Below are 23,143 nucleotides of genomic sequence, written 5' to 3'. Positions count from 1 at the left end.
ATAATTATTCTTTACCCAAGTTAAAGGCAAGATAAGGAAAATCAGAAGCCAAAGAATAGGAAAAGCATAATGGAATTGGAGGGCGTGTATGTGGGCAGAGCTAAAGTCCCTGATCTAGATGTTCTTGAGCACTTCAAAAATCAGTAAATTATTTCACAAAAAATAATATTTTATAAAACTGGTGGAGTGTCTGCTGAGGTTGCCAGCACAGTGAAAAAGCATGCTGACTTTTTTAAATGGGAAAAAATGGCCTTAGTATTAAATCGGTCAGGTCAAATTCATCTTGCCCAGAAAGCTATTGAACCCTTTGTGAAAGTATTAATTTGCAAATCTTAAAAAATAATGTTGGACTTAAAATCAACATGAGTTGGTGAAGATTAAAATCTGTCAGTTGAATCTAATTTTCTTCTGTGATGGGTCTGTTAAAGGGCAGCAACAGTGTAATTAATTGCTTGAGGCTTAGAAACCCAATTAATCTCTAAGTTGACTTTTATTTCATAGAATGTTAGTGTGACAAGAGGCCTCAAGGATTTTCTAACCCACTCCATTTTATAGAGAAGGAAACAGACATCAAAGACATTAAATAACTTGTTCAAGGTCAAAGATACTATCTGTCCCTGCCACTGTATCCTATAAATAGGTTCTGTATATTATCCATATGCTTTTATGCATGCCTTTGATTCCTTCATAAAATACTTGGAAATTCATACCATGAATGTCTCCTTGCAAGAGTTTTCCAAGCCTCAGTTTTTAAAATTTGAAACCTTTTCCATAATACTTAAGCAGCAGTTTGCAGAGGGAGTAAGGATGGGTCCCATCCTGATCTGTATACCAAACAGGGGAAACCTGGGGACAGCAGAACAGCCCTGTATGAACTTGTGGGAAAACAGGGGTCCCAGTTTGATAGTGTGTCAAATCCTGGAGGTAACCAGGCAGCCAAAGCCATCCCTTAAGGATTTATATGCCTGACTCTAAGATGTGATAGAAAATCTGGCATGTAGACTATTTTCAGGGAACAGTTCAGTGGGGGCACCGATGATTACAAAGATGGTATAGAAGATCAGGAAATGCCAGGCACTGTTTTTTTTTTTAAGATTTATTTTATTTATTTATGCATGCAAGAACTGTAGGCCAGAAGTGGCGGGGATGAGAGGATTTACCAGAGACAGAGTAGGGAGCAGAACAGGTGCATCCACTGAGATACACTGCTAAGGGGAATAGTAGGTGAGACAAGGAGAGGTTTGCTGCGCCATGTGAGTTAGCTTCCTGGCTGGGGATAGGCTGCAGTGGCTGGTGATAGCTGATAACATGAAACTTTAACCCCTGTGCCAACAGGGAGACCCCAAATGCCAGCCACTGTAAATGGGGAGGCGAGAGGGAGGGTTGTGCCCTGTGTTATGTGGCAGTCATGGCTTTTCCTGCTCAAATCTCCCTTTAAGTAGACCTACTGCCAGTAAAGACGTCCAAGAATCTCCAGTTGCTGCCCATTTGGATCTGCTGCTCCCAGCCCATATCTGAGCAAACCAGGATATCAGAGCTAGAACTTTTCAGCTCAACATGGGTTGTCTCTAATTGGAAGTCTTTGTTTGTGGACTCTCTGTTGAGCTGGCTGACTTTTTTTAATCTGTGTTCTGCAGTTTGAGGCTCCTCTTTTCTCTCCTTTTACGGTTGTCCTACCCGTATCATTAATGAAGCCTTTCCAGATATTTATCCTTTACTTCCTCCTTTATATGCCTTACTCCAAATAAACCTTTAGACCAGCTAATTCTGTCTTGGCATTTGGATCTCAGAAGACCGTAACTGATACAGAGTGTAACAGTTACCCTGCTTGATGCCAAGGAGGGGGTAAAAAGAATGTGATAAGAATTACAGGATCATACCTTGCTAGTGGAGGCAGACTATCAATGGTTTGTTTGATTGGTCTAGTGGCCATAGGGTATATGTACTTTAGTCAAGTTTATGTACTTCCTGGGGGAACTACCCACTTTTCAAAGATTTTAAAATAAGCTTTTTTTTTTTTTTGCATTTTAACCTTTCTGTATTGGAATGGGTTATAAAATTCGTAAAAACCTAGTCAATTGGTGAGGTGTTTTCTTTACTAATAAATAAAATACTGGTGTCTTACCATTGATGGCATCATAGACTAAAAAAACGTGTTATATTAGCTCAATCAAGGTTACTGGACACCAGGTATTAGATTCTCAAACTAACAGGCTGGATTAGCATTTGTGGGTTATTTCGCTATTTCTCAGGTATATCTAGGTAAGGAAGACCGTAAGGAACAAAATCATATGATAGGTATGCAATGGATAACTGTTGCTATGGATATATTAATATAGGTATAAGTAGAGATCCAAAGGAGCATAAAGAAACCATAGTTACAGAGACAAGAGCATATGCTTTTGGTACATTGGGTCCTATTCACTCTTACTTTCTTATTTGCTTCTTTTCTTTCCTAATTCACAAACTTTTTAATGTATTTACTCCTTTCACATTGTTTCTCTTTTAGGCCATAGTCACTTTGTTGTTCTGGTTATTCTGTCATTCTGCCAGCATTGTCTTATATAACAAGAGGCTGATGATAATAAAGATTTTTACTTTGTTGTTGAAGTCCCTTGTTGAGATGTGGAGGCCCAGGCAAATTAAGCTTACAGTCTTCAGGGAGATGTCTCAGATGAAAGAATCTGTTGCTTGGATCTCTGTAAATGTATCTGCTTATCTAGAATTGGATTCCTTGGCATGCAGTTTTTCTAAAATTAAGATTGAAAACCAATCTTTCCTTTCCAGATGCAGCTTTTATGCCTGGATCAATTTCCCCTAGCATCCCCTAGCATTCTGATAGGGAACATGCTGCCTTTGAAAAAACATGATTGTTAATCTTTATTTGGACATTAACCAACTGGTACTGGATACTTAATAGTTACTATTACTGCTCTATTAATACTGTGTAAAACATATAATGTATATATTACTAGAATATTATTTATTTTATCATGAATAATTAAAATTATATATCTGTGATATTGACAGATAATATTTTGTGGTAATTAACTATAATACAAATTTTAACAAAATTGAAAGCTGCTTTACCTAGGAAGAGTATCTAACCATTTTGATTAACTTTTCTATAATCATTGGGAAGTTTGGGGCAGTTTATGGAGAATACTTCAAACCTGTCTGATTCCATGACTATTTAAAAATATTTTGAGGAAATTGATGTCCTAGATATTGGTAGATAATAGTCCATAAAAGGTGAAATTATCTGTAACTCAGAAGTTAAGATCATCAGGCAATGTAATCTTATTTGGTAGTTTTTAAACTCTTGATCTTGGTCCATAGTAAGAAACATATTTACATCATGATCCAATACTGTATTACTAACTTTTCAAAAAAAGAACACCACCTAATTTATTAGATTTGATGCATTCTAATATATTCTGGAGGATTTTATTCCAATTCTCTTTAGATACTGTTATCAATAGTTTGAAAAATGGATTTGTGAAAAGAGCATGACCTGGGAAAATTGATGTGGTGTAAGTCTATCTCATTGCTGGCCCTTTCTGTGATCTTAGGAAGTTACCTCTTTTGAATCTTGTTTTCTTCATATGTAAGGTGAACTTCACATTTCTGATGATCACAATTAGTTATATGTGAAATGGCTGGCGTGTGGTGGGTGCTCAATAAGTGATAATGGTAGCAAGAGAATGCTTTCTAATATAAATCAAATGTTTTCCATTACACTTCCTTATCACTTTGTCATCAATTACCGCAAGGTCAGGTAGTTACAGAATTTCTGGATTATAGTCTGTTAGCTCTTTCAATTAATTGATTCTGCCTCATAATTTCTTTCCCTTCTACACTGTTCTCTCTCTTCTGGCAAAGTACCCTGCAGGAGAGTCTGAGGACAGCACAGTCTTATTCCAGTGTTCCTCTACCTTACATTGGGTGCCCACAGCCAGTTTGGACTCAACCTTTCCCTTCTTGATGGCCACCTTATTTATCTGCCTCTCATCTTGGAAGGCTATTGCATGCCTCTTTCTCCCCAGGACCTTAGATTTGGTGCTCAGGTCTTGAATATTCAGTAATGCTCTTTTCTTTTGCGGCTGCTCAGGCTTCCCACACATTCTCTCTTCCTGGCTCTCTAGAGCTACCCACATTTCTCTAGGTACAAAGCAGATAAACTATCATTTAACCATTCCCTTATTTCATATTTGGATTGTCATTTTTTTTTTTGCTAAGTAGAAAATTCTGTAATAAGTGAAATTATGCATTTAGTGATTGAAATGTTGGGTTCATTTTTCATTAGAAAAAATTGACATGTACCAAATTTGATTAAATTAGGAACGTTTTCTGAAGTTAAAAACTGAAAAAAAAAAACCCTTCTAAAGGTAGTTTATGTATGAATGTACATATATTGATATATATATAGGCACCTTTTTAATGTATGAGTTTTATAATTCAGAAGGGGACTCCTCTGCTCCTCACAATGAGTTAAATGTGATCTTCTTTGCTTCATCACTAACCAGATGACAGTCTCTGTGCGCATGACAGATCCCTAAGCAACTTATTGACATCACAAGTTCCAGACTCTGTGTATACAGAAAGTATAAGTCAATCCTCTATTTTTGCTACTAATTCACATAATTTTTCATTCAATTCTGTGCCTATACCTGTTGTGTTTGTACTTTTTATTTCCTAGGCTTAGATGGCAGCTGTCAATGTGAGGGAAAAATGGACAACTGAGGCAATTTATGTCGGTCAAGATAATTTTTTTTCAATCGTATGGTATTTTTAAATAAAAGTGGGATTTTATGAAATTACCCTGGTAAAATTTTATCTATATCCACTTCAAACAAACATCCACTCTGTCATGTTCCCTAATTTTGAAATGAGTATATAACAACTCTGTAGTTATTTTCTAATTTTATTTTAGAATTCACAACATCAGCAATTTCCTATTGTCTGTTAGCTCTTTCAGAGACTTGGTGAGGATTTCAAAGTGACACTGATAGAGCAGGAAAGGGAGAGGCCCACTAATCTATGCTTAAATAGGGCAATCAAATAAGTCATTTAATAATGTCCTCCCCACTCCCAACAATTATTTAGCACTTGATCACCTCATCAGATAGCCAATGTGAGTCCCAGATTATTCCTGTTAAAATATCCAGAACAAATTTCATTGTCTTCATGAAACAATGAGATTCAACATATGGAAGATGGCTTATTCTGAATCAACCAGAAAGTGGGAAGTAGTCACTTCCTAACTGCACATAACCGAGAAAAAGTAGGAAAGGAAGTTATGTACAATGAAACCATTAAATGCAGATTTGCCACAAGGCAAGATGGTAATGCTTGAACATTATGAAGTGCAAAAAAAAACTGCACAAACACATTATATTTTAAACACTTCATCTATTTAACAAACTATGAACACTCTTCAGCTAAATAAGATGAATTGAGATTCAAGAGGCAGCACCGTACTGGCAAATCTCATCCTAAAGGCATCCATTAATATAAATCAACAGTAGCAATTTGGTTTGATCATTTATTTGCAAGAATCATTAAGGTTTATTAGCATAATTATTCCCTGTGGGATTTCATGTCGAGGAAATGAAAAATGGCATTATCAATATTTAAAAGATAAGTGTGTAATGTTCAGAGTACTTAAACAGGCACCTGCAGGTGGTGTCCAGCTGCAGCAAATTAGATTAGATTTGGGCATTTTTCTGAACGAAAGAAAAATTGTTCTAATTGCTTCGTTTTATAAAGCAATACAATTTGGTAAATAATTTCTACTGTATAGTTAGAGCTTATAATGTATACCAACTAACATGACTCATTTCAGATCAACAACTCATGTATGTTCAACCCTGTTATGTTGTAACTATTGGGATGCATTAATCAGTATAATTCATCATTTGTTATTAGCAAAAGCTATTTCCTTTCAGTAGTCTAGACCATTGGTGTAGATCTGTAGGTGAAAAGCTATATTCCAAAGGGAAATGAACCAGAAAATTTTTCCTAATGCTAGGAGGACATAAATCCTTCCTTAATAATGAACTATCATTTATGATAGTAACAATTTATCATAACAAATAATCTCTAAATGCAAAATTGTTTTTTTAAGACAATGAATATCATTCAGTGATAAAAAATAAATGATCAAGCTATAAAAGACACAGAAGAAACTTAAGTGCATATTGCTAAGTGATAGAAGTCTGACTGCAGATGCTACATATGTATTGACTACAGCTATATGTCATTCTGAGAAAGGCAGAGAGCTATAGAGATAGTAGAATAGTGGTTCCTAGGGGGTTGGATGAAAGAAAGGAAGAATGAATAGGTGACCCACAGGGAATTTTTTGAGCTGTGAAGCTATTCTATATGACACTGTTATGTGGATACATGTCAGTATGCATTTGTGAAAACACTGACTTAATACAGAACAGCGTGAATGCTTATGCAAACTACAAATTTTGGTTAATATACTGGCTCAGCAATTGTAATCAATATACCACACTGATGTATGATGCTGATAGTGGAAACTGATTATGGCAGGCAAAGAACACATACGGGAACTTGTCTTTAAAAAACCTTGTCTTTAAAATTAAAAATGCTCTAAAAAGCCGCCTATAATTGAAAAAAAAAATAGGCTACTTTTTTCCGGTAAAATCAGCTAATAGCTGCAATTTGATTAAATCTTACCTTTGATTTAGATGATTTAGAATTCTTTACTCTGTCAAACCACCTTTTAAATTCCATAAATCATTATAAAATCAATAATACCCATAGCAAGACTGGAAACAAGAAGCTACAACTAAAATTGCCTTTAGAAACCGAAGGTCCTCTGTTATAGAAGGAAAAAAACGTAAGTGTTTGCTGAAACACTTTGCAGTGCTGCATGACATTTTACTGGGAATAAACAGTTCTATTCTTTTAAATCTGTTAGACCCAGTTTTACCCTAAACGTGTAGTCTCCTACCCTCACTGCAGGAAGCTAAATCCTTTGGGGAAGGTGGTTACATCAAATCTTCAGCAGAATGCCTGCTGTGTTTTATGCAAGGGGAATTTATTCAAAACAAAAGAGGAAGTGTGTGCCTTCTCCTGTTCCTCCCACACAGTATGGCCCTGGAGATACAGTGGGTAGACAACCATGACCAAAGTGCGTAGAGAGGAGCAAAAGGTTTGCCACTCCCAAATTCTTTCACAGTTCAAGTGAAGGGTATTTTTGTTTGTTTGGGGCTAATTGTTCTTTCTCTCATGGATTCAGTTTCCCACTTTACTACCTTTCTCATGTTCATCACCAGAATTTTGTTGCATTTTGGGGCATGGTTCAAATTTTAACTTATGTATGACCCTACCTTAAATAACTGTTTTCTTCACTAGCACACATTGTTTTTATTACAATGCTGATGGCATTTTTGGTGAGATGTTGGGCTTCAGATGAGTGGGTCCTTGACAGAGATCCCATTCCAGTGGCATTTGGTGAGTTTGCCAAGGAGACCAAGGCATTTAGTTATATCCAAAAGAGCAGTTTTATTAGGAAAAAGGGAAAGGAGAAGATAATTGCACAGACACAAGCAGGCAGAACTACATCTAAAAGCAACGGGTTTATTAAGAGATGCCTGTGTAGACATGGTGGGCAGTCTTGGGAGGAGATTTGTATTTTGCCAGTGAAGAAATTGATCTGATGTAGTGTTCTTCTTTGGGGGGAAGAGTTTATTCCTTCATGGAATTGTTTCTATTGTTAATCATGTTTAAGGTGTGATTGGTTTAATCTGTAAACTCAGTGATTCTTGTAATGGCCTTCAATCTCCATAATCCCACCTCTGGTCCATGTCTAGGATATTTTCTATAGCAGTCCTCTGTAATGGCTGACAATTCCCATTTCCCCATGCCCCCATTATGTTTAAGGATTTTTCATTTCTACAGCTGGTTTAACGATAACATTAATCATTTCTACCAATTTCTGGCCTTGTGACGTCTCCATCCTAAATTTACTACCCTAAGCCTCCAACAAAGCCATTGCCTTAAGGTGGCGATCCCCTTACCAGGCAAATTATATAAAATCTACTTGGTTGGTATCCTTACACTTATGATTAAAAGAATGCCAAGAATAACAAATTCTTTTGTCTTTCTTGTCTTGTAATTTCTGATGACCTTTATGGTTTCCCCTTAGTTTGTTTCTACTGACAAATTCAGTGCTTTCCCCACTTCCTACACAATAGACTCCTCATCTGAATTACCCTTCTGCTCATCAGATTATGGCATTCTAAGTATAGTCTTAGTCTTTTCATGTATGTTTATTAAGCCAAACTGTGATTATAACTGTGTTACTCACATTTTGGTAAATTTAAACAATTAGTAATTAATTCTAACTCTTGCTTACTCTGTGTGGTGTTCTGAAATATTAATTTCATCTTTAAACAAGCAAATGGAATTGATATATTTAATTGGCTAACTAAAAAGATTATGTATTGATGAGGGAAATACTTTGGATATTTGATTAATGAAGTAGTCTTTAAGTAACAAATACCTCATTGCAAAAACTAATACATTAGTATATAGTAAGATGATTTATGTCCCTTTTTTAAAATTTTATTCTATATATTTTTACATTTTTCATTTTTGCACAATGTATGCATTTTCATCTTGGTTATATTCCCCATACAATTCCCACCCCCCCTTATTTTGACCCTAATCCCGCTTCCCCACCCACTCGCCCTGTGATGTCTCTGTTTTATAGTTGCTTGTTGATCTTGATTTTTACTTTATTATAATTCCTCTTTTTCCTGGTCCCTTACTTAGGTTTTCTAAATTCCAGCTATGAGTGAGACCATCCGGTATTTTTCTTTTTCTTTCTGGCTTATTTCACTGAGCATGATCCCTTCCAGCTCCATCCATGTTGCTGCAAATTGCACGAGTTTATCTTTTGATTGCTGAGTAATAATCCATTGTGTATATGTACCACATCTTCTTGATCCAGTTATCCATTTTTGGGCATTTGGGTTGTTTCCATAGCTTAGCTATTGTAAATAGTGCTGCTATAAACATAGGGGTGCAGGTGCCCTTTTGAATTAATGATCCTATGTCCTTTGGGTATATACCTAGGAGTGGAATTGCTGGATCATATGGAAGCTCCATCTTTAGCAGGTTGAGAAATCTCCACACAGCTTTCCATAGTGGTTGGACCAGTTTGCATTCCCACCAGCAGTGCAGGAGAGTTCCTTTTTCTCCACATCCTCACCAACATTTGTTGTTGCTAGTTTTTTTTTTAATATGTGCCATTCTCAGTGGTGTAAGATGGTATCTCATTGTAGTTTTGATTTGCATTTCCCTGATTACAAGTGATGCTGAACATTTTTTCATATGCCTATTGGCCATTTACATTTCCTCTTTGGAGAAGTTCCTTTTTAGCTCTTCTGCCCATTTTTGACTGAATTATTTACTTTGTTTTTGTTGGGTCTCTTCAGCTTTTTGTAGATTTTTGTGATCAGTCCTTTATCATTAGTGTTGTATGCAAAAATTTTCTCCCAGTCAGTGGGGTGTCTCTTTGTTTTGGTTACTGTCTCTTTTGTGTACAGAAGCTCTTTAATTTGATGTAGTCATAGCTGTTTATCTTTGCCTGTTTTGGGTGATGAGTCTTTAAAGATGTTGCTGAGGTGTATGTCATGTAGTGTTTCGCCTACATTTCCTTCTATATATTTTATGGTTTCAGGTCTTATGTCTAGTTCTTGAATCCATTTTGAGTTGGTTTTTGTGCATGGTGTGAGGTAGTAGTCAAGCTTCATTCTCTGGCATGTAGCAACCCAGTTTTCCCAGCACCATTTATTGAACAAACTTTCTTTGCTTCAGTGCATATTCTTTGCTCCTTTGTCAAAAATTAGTTGAATGTAACTCTGTGGGTTTATTTCTGGATTTTCTATTCAGTTCCATTGGTCCATGTGCCTGTTCTTGTTCTAATACCATGCAGTTTTGATTATTATGGTTTTGTAGTATAGTTTGAAATCTGGATGTGTGATGCCTCATTCCCTTTTCTTTTTTTCAGGAGAGCTTTGGCTATTTGGGGTTTTTGGTGGCTCCATATGAATTTCATCAATACTTGTTCTATTTCTTTGAAGAATGTCATTGAAATTTTTATTGGAATAGCATTGAATCTGTAAATTGCTCTTGGTAGGATGGCCATTTTGATAATGTTAATTCTTCTAATCCGTGAGCAGGGGATGTCTTTCCGTTTCTTTGTGTCTTCTATTTCAACAGTGTTTTAGTTTTCTTTGTATAGGTCCTTTACCACTTTTGTTAGGTTTATTCCCAAGTATTTGATTTTTTTTTTTTGTTTCAATAATAAAAGGGATGGTTTTCTTGATTTCTTCTTCAGATTTATTGTTTGTGTTTAGGAAGGCTACTGATTTTTGTGTTTTTGTATCCTGCTACTTTACTAAACTGATTAGTTTTTCTATGGCGTTTTTGGGGTTCTCTGTGTATATTATCATATCATCTGCAAATAGTGATAGTTTGACTTCTTCCTTCCCTATTTGGATTCCTTGTTTGTCTTTCTCTTGTCTTACTGCTCTTGCTAGGATTTATATTGAAAAGCAGTGGTGAGAGTGGACATCCTTGTCTTGTTCCAGATCTTAATGGAAATGCTTTCAGCTATTCACCATTAAGAATGATATTGGCTATGGGCTTGTCATATATGGCCTTTATGATGTTGAGGTATGGTCCTTGTATCTCAAGAATTTCAAGGGCCTGTATCATAAATGGGTGTTGTACTTTGTCAAAAGCTTTCTCAGCATCTATTGATATTATATGGTTTTTATGTTTCTTTTTGTTGATGTGTTGGATGACATTGATTTTTTTCAGATGTTGACCCATCCTTGTGTCCCTGGAGTAAATCCTACTTGGTCATAGTGAATTACCTTATGGATACATTGTTGGATTCTGATAGCTAAAATTTTACTGAGGATTTTTCATCCGTTATCATTAGAGAGATTGGCCTGTAGTTTTCTTTTTTTGTGTTGTCCTTGTTCAGTTTTGGTATTAGTGTAATGTTGGCTTCATAGAACATGTTTGGTATTATCCCTTCCGTCTCAATTTTTTGAAAGAGTTTATGAAGGATAGGCACTAATTCCTGAATGTTTGGTAGAATTCATTTGTAAATCCATCTGGTCCTGGGCTTTTGTTTTTGGGCAGGGTTTTGATTACCATTTCAATTTCACTGCTTGTAATTGGTCTGTTTCTGTGTTTTATTTCTTCCTTATCTAGCTTTGGGTGATTGTAGAGTTGTAGGAATTTGTCCATCTCTTCCAGATTGTTGAGTTTGTTTGCATATAACAGTTCATAGTAGTTTCTGATTATTCTTTTGATTTCTGCAGTGTCTGTTGATTTCTTCTCTTTTATTTGTGATCCTATTTATTTGTGCTTTCTCCCGTTTTTTCCTTTGTGAGCCTGGCTAGGTGTTTGTCTGTTTTATTTATTTCTTCAAAGAACCAATTTTTGGTTTTGTTGATCTTCTGGATTTTTTTTTTTTTTTAGTTTCTATTTAATTTATTTCTTCTTTTTGATTTTTATTTGTCTTCTAATTGTTTTAGGGTTTTTTGTTCTTTTTCTAGTTCTTTGAGATGTGAGATTAGGTTGTTTCTTTGAGTTCTTGTTTCTTGATGTGAGCCTGTATTGCTATATATTTTCCTCTTATTACTGCTTTTGCTGCATCCCATACATTTAGGAAATTGGTGTCCTCCTTGTCATTCAACTCAAAGTATTTTTTTCACTTCTTCTTTGAACTCCTCATTAGTCCAGTGGTCTTCCAGTAGTGTGGGTTTCAATCTCCATGAGGTAGGAGGGTTCCTTGCCTTCTTTTTATGGTTTATTTCTAGTTTGATGCCTTCATGGTCAGAGAAGATGGTTGGTATGATTTCAGTCTTGGTGTATCTGTTGATGTTTGTCTTGTGTCCCAGTATGTGATTGATCCTGGAGAATGATCCGTGTGTGCTTGAAAAGTGTACTAAGAATTTTTTTTTTAAAGATTTATTTATTTATACAAGCATTGGGTACAGTCAGAAGCGCAGGAGGGTGAGAGAATTCACCAGAGCCAGAGCAGGGAGCAGAGCAGGCAGAAGGACCGAAGTACACTGCTGAGGGGAGCAGCGGGCGGCAGGAGAGGTCTGCGCGCCATGTGGGACCCTCCTCCGGTGGCTGGGGAGCAGCCGGGGATCAAACTGGTGCTGCAGAGGCTGCGGGCAGCTTCGCAACCCAGCGCTCCACCGCTGCGCCACTGGGGAGGCCCTGTACTAAGATTTTTTTTGGGTTTAGTGTTCTATAGATGTCTGTTAAGCCCATGAGCTCTAGATCCTTATTTAGAGCTTTACTGCCCCTGCTTATTTTTTGTCTCGTTGATCTATCCATTGTTGATTGTGGTATGTTGAAGTCTCCTACTACATAATTGATTTCTCTAATGTCTGTTTTCCGAGATGATAATAGTTGTCTGATATATTTTGGTGCTCCTTCATTTGGTGAGTATATGTTAATGAGTGTTATTTCTTCTTGAAGTATTATCCCCTTTATCATAATGTAGTGACTGTCTGGGTCTCTTTTTACTTTTTTGAGTTTGAAAGCCTTTCCTGCCTTCTTTGGTCCATTTGCTTGTAGGATTGTTTTCCATTGTTTTACTTTCAGTCTGTTTTTATCTTTTGTAGTTAAATAAGTTTCCTGGACACAGAAAACAGTTGGGTTTTATCTTAATCCAGCCTGCAACTCTGTGTCTTTTTATTGAAGAGCTTAGTCCGTTTACATTTAGAGTTAATAGTAATATGTTAGCGTCTGTATTTGCCATTTTGTCTTTTCTCTGGTTTTATTTATTTTTTAATATTTTTTGTCTTGTTTTGTTCTTATTCATCCCTCTGTTGGTTCTGGCTTTAAAACTCCTTGTAGTATTTTTTGGAGAGGGGTTTAGTTGTAATGAAATTCCAGAATCTCTGTTTGTCTGGGAAGGTCCTTATTCTTTCCTCATAGAGGAAGGAAAGCTTCGTGGGATAGTGTTCTTGGTTGGCATTTGTGGTCTTGGAGTTTGTTGACTATGCCCCTCCACTCCCTCCTTGCCTGTAGTGTTTCTTCAGAGAAGTCTGATGTCAGCCTGGTTGGTTTCCCTTTGTATGTTACCTCTTTCTTCCCTCTTGTCAGCTTCATTATTTTTTCCTTGTTTTGGATTCTTGGGAGTTTTACTAATGTGTCTTGCTGTATTTTTCCTTTCATCATGGAAGTTTGGTGTTCTTTTTGCTTCTTGTATGTCTATTTTCAGCTCCTTCATGTTTGGGAAGTTCTCTTCAATTATTTCCTTAAATATTTTCTCTCCTCTCCTTCTGGGATTCCTATAACTCTTATATTTCCTTTCCTCATGGAATCACATGGTTCCCAAAGACTTTCTTCATTCTTTTTACTTTGTACTCTTTCCTTTTCCGTTTTGGTTCTCTTTATTTCTATGTCTTCGAGAGTACTTATTCATTCTTCCATTTCATCTATTCTGCTTTCATTGCTTTCCCCAGAGTTCTTTAGCTCCTCCATTAATCCTTTGATCTGCACTTCTTTCACTTCCCTCTTTCGGGACTCAATTTCATTCTTCTGATCATAGATTATTTTTCCCTTATCATTGTTTTCCTTCATGACTTCTTTCATTTTTTTAATCATGGCAATTTTAAATTCTCTATCTGGAAGGCTCAGAAGTTCTTCCAAGTCACTGTTGTTGCATTCTGGTGGATGATTTTCTTTTGTGGTGTGTCTTTTCCCTGAGGACTTGCTTGGTTGCTTGTAGTTTTTCTTCTCCCTGCTGCTTGTTTTCTAATTTGTCCTATGCATTGGGACAATGTGTTGCTGGTACTGGCTGGCATTATTTGGTATGCTTTTTCTGGGATGTCGGTAACTGGTGGTCCAATCGAGTCAAAAACTGTTAGGCCAGAAGTCCAGTAGGGCAGTGGTACTATGAATATGTTAGTGGTCGCTGTCACAGAGAATCTCCTCCTTCTATATTTGTTTAATTCCAGAGGTGGGTCTTGCGGTCCCACAGGCTATCCTGGCCATGGCTGGATCACCTACTGGGTTCCAAATCACTGGATCCCTTCTGGGCTCCAACTGGCGGCCATACAGAGCCTGGCTTATGGGGGCTTTTCAGCTCATCTCTGGCTGTGGGGGCAGCCCTTTCCAAGTTCCATGCAGTCTAGGTGGGTTCCGGACACAAAGATACCTGGTCTGAAAATAATTTGCGTACTGTTAATGTTTTAAAGACACCTAAGTGTTGCTGATTTGTGAACATTTCAAGTAAATAATGCTGACCTAAATCTATCTAAACAAAAAATTGGTTGCCAAGCCATACATAAGATTTTGTTAGGCAGGAAAGAGAAAAGAAATCATAATGTAGGGCCTCCTTGGTGGCACAGTGGTTGAGCGCCACGCTGAGAAGCTGTCCGCAGCCTCTGCAGCCCCGGATCAATTCCCCGCTGGTCATGGAGAACCCCACATTGCGCAGCAGACCTCTCCTGCCTCCCCTGCTGCTCCCCTCAGCAGTGTCTTCACTCTGCCTGTTCTGCTCCCTGCTCTGGCTCTGGTGAATTCTCTCACCCTCCCATGCTTCTGACCTGTACCCCAGTTCTTGTATAAAATAAATAAATCTTTAAAAAAAAAGAAATCGTATTGTATCTAGACTTTAGTGAAGTCTTTTTGGAGAATTCTCCCTATGTATTATTATAGAAATATTGGTAATAGTAAAATTGGTGCACTGGAAACTAGTTGATGATCATACTGTGGTTGCTGATCTAGTTAAACTTGCAGAGAGATTTGTCAATAGTGGATGTTAGTCCCGGACTGTTCTTAGTCTTAATTTATGTTTCTATCTATTAAGTATTTGAAAGTATAAAATATAGGCTTATTCAATTTGTAAATGACATGACTTTGGAAGTTATCAAATTACTAGATGAATATGTTGCATGGATATTTTGGAAAATGAAACCAAAAATCCTAAGATGATCAAGACTCCAAGAGTGCAGGAAGATAAGGAAGGAAGAGAAGAAAACATGAGAGAGGAAATCAAACTTGCCACTCCATCTGCTAATATTTAAAATAAAATGTCAGTTTTAAAGGCAATTAATGCTACAAATGTTTTGTTTTTATTAATTTCACTTGTGAGTTTAAACACAGAGAATGGATTGCATTTGACTAACAGCAGTAGAATACTGGGTGAAGAAGATACACAGGCTTAAAGTAGTTCATTTTTTGCTTCCATATTATGAGGTCTGGCAGAGAAACAAAAATGAATATAAACAAACAGGACTACATCAGTCTAAAATATTTCTATACAGAGAAACAAACTATCATTAAAACAAAGACACTACTGAAAGGATGAAAATATTTGCACACCATATGTCTGGCAAGGGGCTGATATCAAAGATCTACAAAGAACTCATACAGCAGAACAAATGGCAACAAATAATCCAATGAAAAAACAGAAGAGCAAAATAGACATTTCTCCAGAGAAGACACACATAGGCCATAAGGCTCATGGAAAATCTGCTCATCACCTGTAATCAGGGAAATTAAAATCAAAACTACATGTGATAACTTTTTTTTTTAAATAGAGGCATGTTTTATTTATTAATTTATTTGTTTGTTTTGTTTATACATGCACTGGGTACAGTCAGAAGCGCGGGAGGGTGAGAGAATTCACCAGAGCCACAGCGGGGAGCAGAGCAGGCAGAAGGACCGAAGTACACTGCTGAGGGGAGCAGCGGGCGGCAGGAGAGGTCTGCGCGCCATGTGGGACCCTCCTCTGGTGGCCGGGGAGCAGCCGGGGATCGAACCGGCGCCGCAGAGGCCGCGGGCAGCTTTGCAACCCAGTGCTCAACCACTGTGCCACCGGGGAGGCCCTACATGTGATAACTTTTCCTAGCTGTGAGAGTGGCCTGTATCAAAAAGTCTAGAAAGAGTGTGGGGAAAACCCTTATCCAATGGTTGGTAGGAATACAGCCCTTATGAAAAACGCTATGGAGCATTCTCTTAAAATACTAAAAACAGATCTTCTATACTATCCAGTAATTTCACTCTGAGTAGCTACCTAAAGAAGGCAAAAATACTAACTCAAATGGATGTTTATGCAGCCCTAGGTTCACTGCAGGATTATTGACAATAGCCATGTTACGAAAACCCAGGTATCAAAGGACAAATGAGTAGATTAAAATGTGGTATATACACATAATAGAATACTACTCAGCTGCAAAAACAAACCTCTTGCCATATACAACATGAACAGGACTGGAGGGGATAATGCTAAGTGAAATGTCAGAAGAAGGAAGGCAATCACATGGCTTCACTTGTATGTGGAATATAAAGAAACAACACAGAATCAATCAAAACTAATCAAATAATAAGCCCTAGAAATCTATCTGTAGAATTCAGATTATCAGAGGAGAGATGGAGGCTGGAAAGCAAAGTGTGGAGAGAGCCCAATGGACTTGGTGGAGGACAGTGGTGGTGGGTGTAGTGTGGTGACATCATCTAAAGAGATGTTGAGCCTGTATCTCTGAATCATATATAATGTTCTAGAACAATGTTACCTCAATAAAAACAAACAAATAGAAGTAAGAGTCAGGGGTAGAAGGGATTGAAGAGGGTGGATTCTTTCCTTCCACTAGGGGCACCAACTGGTGGAAAGAAAGCCCTGGGGACCTTCACTTCAGCTGGCAGGTGCTAGGGAAGGAGAGGCAGTAACTCTCTGACAAATAACAAAACAAAATAGGAACTTCCCTCACTACTGATGTTAGGAAGTAGATTCCATATTTGAAGGCAAGTCAAAGTGCAGAAATAATTATGGAAACTCATAGCTTTGTGAGCAGCAGTCAGCCCAGGCATTGATCAGCACTGGCTTGTTGGTAACAATCACCTATTCTAGGCAAACTTCTCCAAAAAGAAGTTCTGATCTCCATTTGGCTGCATTGTTGGAAAAGAGGCAGGTTGTTTAATAAGTACCCTGTGTCCCAGTTTGTTCACAACAAAATGGGGGAAAACAGTGTCTTCAGTAACTGCTCCAAGTGCTCAGTGTGAACATTAAATGAAAGCTTGGCACAAAAAATCCTTTGAAATTACCACTTTATTTGAAAGGTACAATAGTAGTAATAGTATAAGTTGTTATGGGCTATCGCTACCCATTTAGCACCTCATCAATCTACACTAAGTTTGTTTTTGTCTGTATGGATGTCCTGAGTTCACAGAATTTTATCCTCCTAAAATCAGAGGATACTGCCCAAAACTGCTGATCTAGTTATCAAAAGTAATTATTTACCCACCTGCTTTAGGATGATTTTTAAAGGATATCGGGGAAAGTATGTTTAGAAACTGCTTCTGCATGTAACCATGCAGGTGCCCAGACAAATGAATGCATATATGTCCACATTCAGTGCATTACAGAACTATGTACCTGCATGAGGGGAAACAAACATACAGCATGAGGTCAGGTGGTTAGTAGGCCACTATTATTGTGGAATCTATATGGTCATAAAGAACTAGTTTTCTTTATTTTTCTGCTCTGCCTTCCAGAGCATCTATTATCTCATCAGTAAGATGGCTGGTGGGCTTTCAGTCATCATATACACTCTTATTAAGGACAGAAGCCCACACATTTAAAGGTCTTCTGGAAAAAAGGAGGTCAAAGAAATCATTTTGGCTTAGGCTTAAAGAAGTAGACATACAGGCATTTACAGATCAAGTTAAGGGGTTCGAACTTTCTTTAAAGGCAAGAAGAAAACAGAATAATTACCATTAAGGAAAAAAAAATTTGTTTCCAATTTATGAGCCTCCCCACGCCCTCCCACAACCACCTGCTGACACATATCAGAGACCTATTGTGCCAGGCCCGTGCCGCATGTTGAGAGTGAACCCCAGAACCCCCTTCCTTCCACCACCTGGCTATCAAGAATAAACAACACAGAACAGAGGTCTGCTGCTAGGGAGAGTAGTGTTCCTCTGATATGCAGGAACAGAAGGAGGGCTTAAAGCTAATCGAGCTTACTGATTCTTCAGTGGTACCCAGTACACTGATTAGTCTATCAAAGACATTCTTTGGTTTTGATTTTTGATTTTGGAATCTTTCTAGGTTTTCCATCTATGCTTACACTACCCATCCACTCTTGCATGTGTAGAGCCCTCTGCATACCAACCTTAGTTATTTAAAATTCCCATTTAATGGTTTCTGTGCCATAGCTGAATCTACTCTGATGGTCACTGATGGTCACAGCCTTTCAGACTGTATTTTCCTTTGCCTTTTAACAAGTTGCTTTTAACCTTGTAGTTTTTTTTTGTTGAAAACTGAACTTGGCCAATAGGAAGTAAAGTAAATCAGGCTTTAGCATGAGATGATTGAAATTATATTTTTATTAAAATACAATATTTGCTATAGTTGTAGGTTTGAGAGACTTCAAAAAAATTCCTCTTGTGTTTTTTGGTCTTCCGTTGTCTTTGAATTTCCCTAAGAATTCCTTGTTACGGTGTGTGTTTTACAGCACTTCCAGTGGTAATCAACTGTTCTTATACTGGACACTGTTGGTGTGGATGAGTGTGATAGAGGAGACATGTTCAATAATTTTATGATGAAATCTTTTAACAGGGCTGTGTCCCTGTCCTTCACAAGTATATCTTAGTTCCCCTCTCTCCATTTAGGTGAGACAGGAAGGTTGGGGAGGTTGTAGTCATAGAAATCTCCTTGCCCCAAGTAGGATAAGTCTAGGGCAAAATCTTTTCCCATAAAGTATGCTTCCATTAAATATGATGAAGGCTCTGGACATATTTCGCAAATTTTTTTTTAACTGCCTGCCAGAGCCACAGGAGAACTGGCTGTGTTCCTGGAGGAAAAACGCATGGAAATTTGGAGGCCTCTCTAAGACTACAGTCCCCAGTAGTTTCAGTCACTCTAGTCCAATCTCTCTCTTCAGCAATTCATCAAAATTATAATTTAAGCCTTCCTAGTTTATGGCTTTAGTGGCTTCTGCTCTGGGTAAGTAGTTCTTGGCTGTCACTCCCTGTATTCGCTTCTCTCTCCAGATTTTAGAGTGGGGAATTGCCCTCTAACCGCAGTTTAGATGAGTCTGAAATGTGTTAATTTAGTTTCTTCAGAGATAATTTACAAGCTTGTTATGTTGGAGCTAAAACTGAAAAGTCCCTTTAATTTCTAATCTTTAAGCAAAGATATTGCTGTACAAGATGGGTTCAAATTAGAATAGTACAAACTAAGTCAAGTTCTCATGTTAACTATTTTTTTTTAAGTTTGGATTTGATTTCTGAACGTTATCTCTAAAATCAATGTTTGACTAATTTCTCTGATCCATTTCTGTTGGTTGAGCGCCGCGCTGTGAAGCTGCCCGCAGCTTCTGCAGCACCATCTGATCCCCGGCCGCCGGGGAGGGTCCAACAAAAGAAAAAAAAAAAGACTTCAGTGTCTAACTGTAACAGGGTGGTCCCCAGGAAAGGGGGAGGTTCCAGGTTCCCTGCCCCACCCAAGGAAGGGTGGAGCTGAGCAGGAAGAGAAGCTGCAGAAGAGACTGAGGAAGGAAGCAGGATGGAGCCAGGAGACCTGGAGGAGGCACATGGAGCCTAGAGACACGTGAAGAAGCTGCGCTTGTCTTTTGGTCGTGGACTGGGTGACACAGATGTGGGTGAGACCCATGGGGAGGTGACCATGGCAGCTTTTATCTTGATGTTGATTTTGCTCTTTTCCTTCCGGGCTTGTCCGGTTGTTTGTGACCCTTTTCTGTGGGTCCCCACTGGAAGATGCTTTAGACTTGTGGCAGGCTTTGGGGCCTTGCTCTGGGCCAATCCCATTTGGATGGACTTTTACCCACGAGGGGACGGGTAACTTTGGGTGCTTAATTTAGAAACTAGACTCTTTGCCTTACCTGTATTGTTTCCTAGTTGCATTAAAGTTCCTTCCCATTAAAGTCTCCTATGTTTTGTGTTGATGCGGCGGATGGCAGAACCCATTTAGAAGAGGCAGGTTTGTGGGGCTTGGGCTGCCCCTCTCCCTGTCCTATAACATAACTTGCCAATAAAATTAACCAGACCAACCTGCTGCCATCATCTATCCACTGTGTTATCGGTACCTGGACCAGGTACTACAAAGCAAAATGAAATCCATGTGGCTAAGCTTACTTTCAGAGTTTATCAAGAGTTGGGGGTGAGGGGTAGGTGGTGATGTTGTAGAGCAACCCCGATACAAAACGGGGTGCCTGACTGTGGGTCCTCACCCGCGCGCTTAAAAGGACTTATCAATGCTCTACTGCAGGCACACGTGAAAGGTTAATAAAAGGTTTATTTACAAGGGAAGGGGAAATGAGGAAATGTACAGCTCAGGGAGAAAAGTGGGAGACAAAGTTTCCCACGTATTTGGTTTTTATATCCAACCTGGCTGCCCAACTCCACCCTCAGGTCCCAGCCACCCTCCCCTTGGTGGTGATGGGATTTGTCTTTCCCAGAGTCTTGATGGCTTTGGTCTGGAGTGGGGGTGGGGTCCACAAAGCCTGTATGGGATTATCTCAGGACATCCTTTCCCCCTAACAGTGAGACTAAGGGTCCTGGGAGCACACACTACCCACTGTGCCCACAGTTACCCAGCAAGGGGAATGGTGACCGTGTCTCTGCCGAGAATCAGGGCAGTCATCACCCTAGCAGGACAGGCACTGAGGGCTCAGATAATCTGTGCTTGGCAAGTGACTTTGGCCCCATGCACTAGACAGGAGCTTGTGTGTGTCTCTGCAGTTTCCACAGGCCTCGACCTGACTCCCAGCCACACCCACACCGGAGTTTAGCAGCTAAGGAAAAGCTTGCGCTCCAATGGCTTGCCTCAGGACATAAGATTTGAACCTACCGCCTGTCTCCTTTGGGCCTATAGGGAGCAGCCGCTCCAACAGCCCCCTAAGAAGCTCAATGCTGATTAGATCTTGTTGCATCCAATGGGGGGGCCGCGCACAGTGCAGGGGTGCGCCCGGGCTGCCGTTGCCGGGAAACCGTGTACACTCGGCGAGCTCTGCCTCTGGTTCCCGCTGAGAAGTGGTGGCTGCGGGAGGGTTTTCGTCTGCCAGAATGGTGAGCCGCTCCTGGGTCAAAAATTACTTACCTGTTAACTTAATTGTAGTTTAGAGCCTGTTTCTTAAAAAGGACTTGAAGTGCCTAAGCTGAAAATGAAGTGGGGCGCTTGTGTTTGCTTTTAGAGGCCTCGCGGGCTGGTACTGAAGGGTCTTCAGTCTTTTGCCTTTCCCCCACCCACACTGTATGAATCTACTCGGTAAACATGTTTTGCATGTTTTTGGAAATTTGGATAAAGAGTAAGAACCTCTGAGCAAACAGTATAAAAAGTCCAGGAAAGAGCGAATGAGTAAGTAGCAATAGACAGTGCGATCCCAAATGTTAGTGGGAAAACCGCTTCAGGCCAGCGCTTCCCGGCCTCAGGGGAAGGGCTGGGGTAATGAGGGGAAGGGGAACTTCTGTGCAGTGGTAAAGAGCTAAGTCTGTACCTCTCATGCCTTTGACTGCAAGTCCTGCTGTTGTCAAAATCACAGAAGTTTTTATTATGGAATGGCATTAAATGGTACTTAGAATTTAATGATAATTGTAATAGGTGGGATAGGGACATTAAGATACTATTACATTAGAAAATATATTTATAAGATGCATGCCTTTGACTCCAAGTACTGCTGTTGATTAGCTGATGAATCTTGGGTCAGGTTGCTTTTATTTTTTTATGCTGGTTGCATGAGATGGGAGTAATAATGGTACCTACCTTCATTGGTATCTCAGTACTTTTTAAATCTACCACATTTATGTTTTTTTTTTTTTATGGTACATATTTCTCTCAATTTAATAAGGAAGTAAAATTCCCTTTATCACTGTTTGCTTTATATCTTTGTATCATTTGTTACTTGGTCTTGGATCAATATATTTATTAAAATTAGATTTTGGAATACTAAAGTATGCATGCTCTTTTTGCATTATAGGCTTCCAGAAGGAGAGTTCTGAGTTTCACTGAAAGACACCAGAAATTAGTAGATGAACACTACAACAAAAAATTGCATGTTGATGCCTTAAAAAAGATAGAGAAGCAAGTCAGGGGTGAAATCGTGCATAATGAAAATGATGACCGAGTTGAGCGCAAGAGATTCCTCAGATTATTACAGAACCAACAATTTGAGTTGGATATGGAAGAGGCCATTCAAAAGGTAAGTTTTACTATTCATTCTCGTTATTTTTTCCTTCATTTTCTCCTTGAAAATGATGAGTGCCAAATGTTAATACTGGAATTGAGCAGAGAGACAATAGCATCAGCAAAGTTTGCCTCATTGTATGTCAGCCCAGTGATGAAGAGCTGCGTTTTTGAATCCTTAATATTAGCTGTGAAACCTTGGATAAGTTGCTTTTAGTTTTTATTATTTATAACAGGGGAATACTACTACTTCATAGGATTGTTTTAAAAATGAATGAGTAAATATGTACAAAGTCCTTGGAAGAGTGCCTGTAACAGAAAAAGTACTCAGGTTTATTTTTCATAAATGTGAAACTCAAACTTACTAACTTCTATAGTTTAGTCATATAAATACAATTATATTGCTTTCCATAAAATTCTAAATACAAAAATTTAAGAATTTTTTTAATTTACTTAGATTGACCAAGGAGAAACAGTTATTAAATTGTAGAAAATGAACACCTAGGTTTTAGGTATGAACTTTCTCATATTTATTTTATTTTATTTTATTTATTTTTTTTTTTTAGAGGCATGTTTTTATTTATTTATTTATTATATTTGTTTGTTTGTTTTGTTTATACATGCACTGGGTACAGTCAGAAGCGCGGGAGGGTGAGAGAATTCACCAGAGCCAGAGTGGGGAGCAGAGCAGGCAGAAGGACTGAAGTACACTGCTGAGGGGAGCAGCGGGTGGCAGGAGAGGTCTGCGCACCATGTGGGATCCTCCTCCGGTGGCCGGGGAGCAGCCGGGGATCGAACCGGCGCAGCAGAGGCCGCGGGCAGCTTCGCAACCCAGCGCTCAACCGCTGCGCCACCGGGGAGGCCCCTCATATTTATTTTAGAAGTATTGCCTTGAAGAATTTAGGCACTGTATAT

The 23,143-nt window shown here is 38.7% G+C and overlaps 1 protein-coding gene across 1 annotated transcript in view; it reads left to right on the top strand.

Moving 5' to 3' along the window:
* MNS1 (meiosis specific nuclear structural 1) overlaps positions 1-23,143 on the top strand; it is a gene marked incomplete at both ends in the record, with an annotated part of 59,154 nt that overhangs the window by 13,171 nt on the left and 22,840 nt on the right. The window contains one exon of the mRNA XM_084240163.1: positions 22,023-22,244. Coding sequence (XP_084096289.1) covers positions 22,023-22,244 — 222 coding nt within the window. The remainder of the gene's footprint in view (positions 1-22,022; positions 22,245-23,143) is intronic.

This window comes from Talpa europaea, assembly GCF_964194135.1.
Source record: "Talpa europaea genome assembly, chromosome: 8".
In the NCBI taxonomy this organism is placed as follows: domain Eukaryota; kingdom Metazoa; phylum Chordata; class Mammalia; order Eulipotyphla; family Talpidae; genus Talpa; species Talpa europaea.
Note: the sequence above shows the minus strand (reverse complement) of the source record. Positions and strands in the feature narration are given on the sequence as shown.